This window comes from Hyposmocoma kahamanoa, unplaced genomic scaffold (assembly GCF_003589595.1).
Source record: "Hyposmocoma kahamanoa isolate Upper Pololo Valley unplaced genomic scaffold, ASM358959v1 213, whole genome shotgun sequence".
Taxonomy (NCBI): domain Eukaryota; kingdom Metazoa; phylum Arthropoda; class Insecta; order Lepidoptera; family Cosmopterigidae; genus Hyposmocoma; species Hyposmocoma kahamanoa.
The window spans coordinates 1,239,174-1,243,396 of NW_020653734.1; the positions used below are offsets into that span (position 1 = coordinate 1,239,174).

Genomic DNA, 4,223 nt, shown 5'->3' on the forward strand with positions numbered 1-4,223 from the left:
GTAGGTAGATGTTGTCTAATATTTATTTATTCACGAATGGGACTACATAAGAATCTGAATTGCGAGTTTTGTCTGGTGCGCGTGGTGATTATGGCAAAGCTCCCTTTTTTTGGAGAGGCCTGTGTTGACCAATGTACTATCACAAGCCTACATAACGTTGGCGTGGTGGTTTCCTTGTTGTCGTGGAAACAGCGGAAGCGGTGGCGGAACGTCGCCTACGTCCATATTGGACAGTTAATTATAAAAATAGCATACTAGCATACAAATCATACTACACGCACCCAGAGTAATATCAATGGTATTATGATCTTCGCCTGGGTGCATACCAAGTATCAAAACATTTTTTTTTAAATTAATGCATAGACTAGAGTTCGTCTTATGGAAGGGGGAAATGGAAATGAAGATGCCTGCACCCTTCCAAAGTCGTATGGCGTAAATCATTCGTCTCAAGGATGTCACGAAGGTTTGAAAAAAAGAAGAGCGTGAAATTAAATTGAAACAATTTTTATGAGAATTCTAAAAAGCAATATCAACCGGAGCATGTGCTAATACATTGCTGCCATTATTTGGCAACATATTTTGTTTCTGTAGGTTGTAAATTAAAAGTATAAATTTTCTCGTGTAATACCAGAGTATAGTAAAAGAAAGCATTTGTATAATAAAGTTATAATTGGTCCACTATTACCCAATTACCCCGGTTGTATGTGACATCTACTGATGAACTGTATACAAATTTTTCGCAAACGACTCAATGATGAGTTACATCTTTCATAAAGTAATAGGAAAGGCTGTCATTTAATAACAGATAGGGGTATATTATACGAATAGATCTAAGTAAGCCTAACAATATTTTAAGTAAAATGTCTAGCGGAAACTGAAAACATTGAGGTGAAATATGCAAATCAGACGTAGACGATTTGATGCAGTACACTTAGTCTAATCTGTCGTTGTGAAACATCTCAAGTTTAATCGTAATCACAGTCTGAGCACTAAAAAGAAACATTTTCTGCGGGACGCTGGAAGGAAATGTTCTCGATCCATGCCTCGGCCGTGCTTTTTTGAATGACCACAGACAACGCTCGAGATTGGTCGAGCGCGTTCCCTTCTCGCGTCCCCCGAGCTACAATTGTTCAGTGCGTATGGCGATGGCGATCGAGCTTCAGTGTCGTTGCGATGCAATCTAGTTGGAGCAGCTACTGCCGCCGCAGTGCGCGCACGAGCCACGCGAGCACATTTCGCAATCGTCGTTAACACAGATGAGACAGTGACCGTTGTTGCACGATGTTGACGATTTTGCCATTATGTCTTGTACGGCACTTAGCGACTTGCCCTGCGAACAGTATACGATATTACACATGATACGTATTACACTGATGGGGTCGAAATCGATCCGGCTTGGGGGTGGAATCAAGCAACTATAAGTTTTAAGACAACTAATGCTAATCCAACGTGTACGCGACTATACTACGATTCAACATACAAATCTAATCACGCACCGTGGCCTGCACGAGTTCCTGTTCCATGTCCTGCTGCATCTGCTTGTTCATCTCGTCCATTTCGCGCTGCATATTCTCCTCGAAGTCCTCCATGAACGCGTGGCTTAGCGTGAGCAGAGTCACGAAGAGACAGGTGCACTGCAAAATTTAACAAATCCAATATACAATAGCTATTTTACAATAACTCCCTCCGTGGCCGAACGATCACCATGAAGGACTGCCACGCAGAGGTCCCAGGTTCGATTGCCGGGCCGGGAGAAATATTTGTATGGCCTACATTTACTTCTCTCGTGAGTTTGGGTGTAATTTGTGGTTGTCTTGGTAATGTGTCCATGGCACCCGCGACACAGGGTGCGTTGTTATTAAAAATATACCTAAAAGTTCTATTTAAAAGAACTGGAACGGAAGAAAATGTTTTAGAAGCCAATTTTTATTTAATAATACTTTCATTTTATTGTCAATGCTTTTGCTATCTTGATGTATGCTTATTTTCACGGTCTTAGGGCTCATTTTCGAGTTTCACGAGACCTACATTGTTTTAGTAGTAGATAATTAACTAAATGACAGAAAAAGTCGATAGGGGCCAAGTCAGGTGAGCATGGAACGTGACGAACACCTTCTAACTGCAACTGCTTTGCGCTATTGCGTTATCGTGTTTCTAGGCAAGTCTTGCCATCATCTGCCGTATTTCTTTACAACAGCTATCAGCTGTAGTGGTTGTATCAGATTTAAAGAAGCTATGGACTAAAGTGGCAGTATTTCTCTGGACGAACTCTTTCACAAGGAGCTATACTGCTATCACCATTCAACTCGCAACTCATTATTATTCACCTTAAGTTGTAGTCGTCTCCGTGATTGATTTGCCTGCTACAATTTTCCACTCCGCGATCGGGTTGACCAAAAACGAGCTATGCTTTCATTATTTGTATCCGTTCTACAGATATTGTTAAAGATTTCCAGTTGTTTGCGCTTCTTTGATAAGATTCTTTGAAAAAGTATTTGTCGTCGACAGACGACGCGACTCGACATACAACGTCACTTCTACCTTCAAAATTTTTTGGCGAGTGCGTCAACGGCACATAATATGGAGTTTTTTGATCCTGGATCAGTCAGCAATATTACTTTTGCAACAACTACTTAATCGCATAAGTACAGAAGTCATAAAAATGAAACATCCGTTTGCCTGTTGTTACATTGGCAATGGCTAACCGCTGCGTCGGCGTGAAACGGCCCTTGTCGCGAATCCAATAAAGCCGTTTAATGACCAATAACTTGAGTCGTAATCTCTGCCGCCATGGAGTCGTACTCGGCACTGGCGACGGAGTGTACACGAGGACGTTCCCAATTATTACGATATATTATGTGAATCCTTCCTATATTCCAGTTCACAACACTACTCTACTGTTGCATTCATTCGAAGAGACTCGTGCCTAGTAGTGGGAAGCGTAACGGCTCTTGCAGTTCAGTTTTAAAGCGCCTCGTTCCCACCCATTACTTCGACAAATAAACTTATTTGTTGAAAGTTCGTCCGTTCTTGATGTTACAAAGTCCGTTTTTGAACAATTTACTTAATGTGAAGGCTCAACTCAGAAGCCGAATACTTAGAGATTAGTAATAAGTTAAAGGTAAAAATGGCTGCTGATTAGTCATAGCACGTTTGCGCCTGCGCAGTGGCGAATCGGTGCGGCGCGTGTCGCTTATCTCGCTGGGTTCTATCATAATATAAAAAAGATGTTAACAAAACTCGAAACAAGGCATTCCACGGCCATGAGTTTCTTTTTCAAAATGAATTGACAACAGCACTATTACGAGTATGTAGTCCATACGAAATTCACTTTCCATAATCGCTTATAAACTAAGTAGGTGTAAGTTTCTATTTTCCTTTTAACTTGTACAAGAACAACGTGCCATTACAGGTATGTTTCATGAAACGAAACCAGTATCATTGTTTGGTTAGTCACTTCGTTTGTAAAGAACTGATAATCGTGCGGGTTGGCGAGTTCACGTGCTTTCGAAGAGTTTCGACCCTGTCCCGCCTTGCAAGGCAATTCCTCGAAAGTTATCATAGCAACTTAACAAGAAGTTCAAAAGATTTTGAATGACGGACAGAACAAGTTATTCGCTATACTTTAGGTAGCTCGAGTCTTAAAATATCTTAAACGAAAAGTAATGAAGTCTTGGGACATTATTGACAAACAACAAAATAGAATAAATCTAAAAAAAAATAAAACAAGAAAACCGATAAGCATATAAAATAATACATTTTTAGTTTATAATAAAAAAAAACTCACGGTAATAAGCTTCATGATTATTGAAATGAGTGTCGCGAATCGAGCGTTCTTGAGTGAAGTCGATGAGTGTATGAAGTGCGCAAACGCCGAGTGGAGGTAAATAAAGCAATTTGTAGGGTTGTGGCAAACAAAGCGCTCGAATGACGCCAGCTCTTATCATCATAACGTGACTTCTCGTCGCGGATCAGTAAAAATTTAAGTAACTAATGTTTTTGTCAACGTGAACGATAAAGATTAATGCTAATATCCAGTGCTTCGGAAATTATTTATAAATTTGAGGAGACACTTTTCATTCGGATTTAGAAGAATCGAGTCGTTGAACAAACAAGACTGACGGATAGTAGAATAGCACAAGTTTGCGTTGGCGTCGGAACAATTGCGCAAAAAGAGTGAATCCTCTCCTATTCTTGTTCTTTAAATTGAGATTTATCATTAC

The 4,223-nt window shown here is 40.2% G+C and overlaps 1 protein-coding gene across 1 annotated transcript; it reads right to left on the minus strand.

Annotated features, from left to right (window-relative positions):
* Positions 1-514: 514 nt before the first annotated feature.
* On the minus strand, positions 515-3,883 carry LOC113227706. The gene is made up of 3 exons (XM_026460692.1): positions 3,788-3,883; positions 1,497-1,634; positions 515-1,330 (listed from the first exon to the last, which is right to left on the minus strand). The coding sequence occupies exons 1-3, from the start codon at positions 3,800-3,802 to the stop codon at positions 1,181-1,183; spliced, it is 303 nt and encodes a 100-aa protein (XP_026316477.1). The 5' UTR covers positions 3,803-3,883; the 3' UTR covers positions 515-1,180.
* Positions 3,884-4,223: the final 340 nt, after the last annotated feature.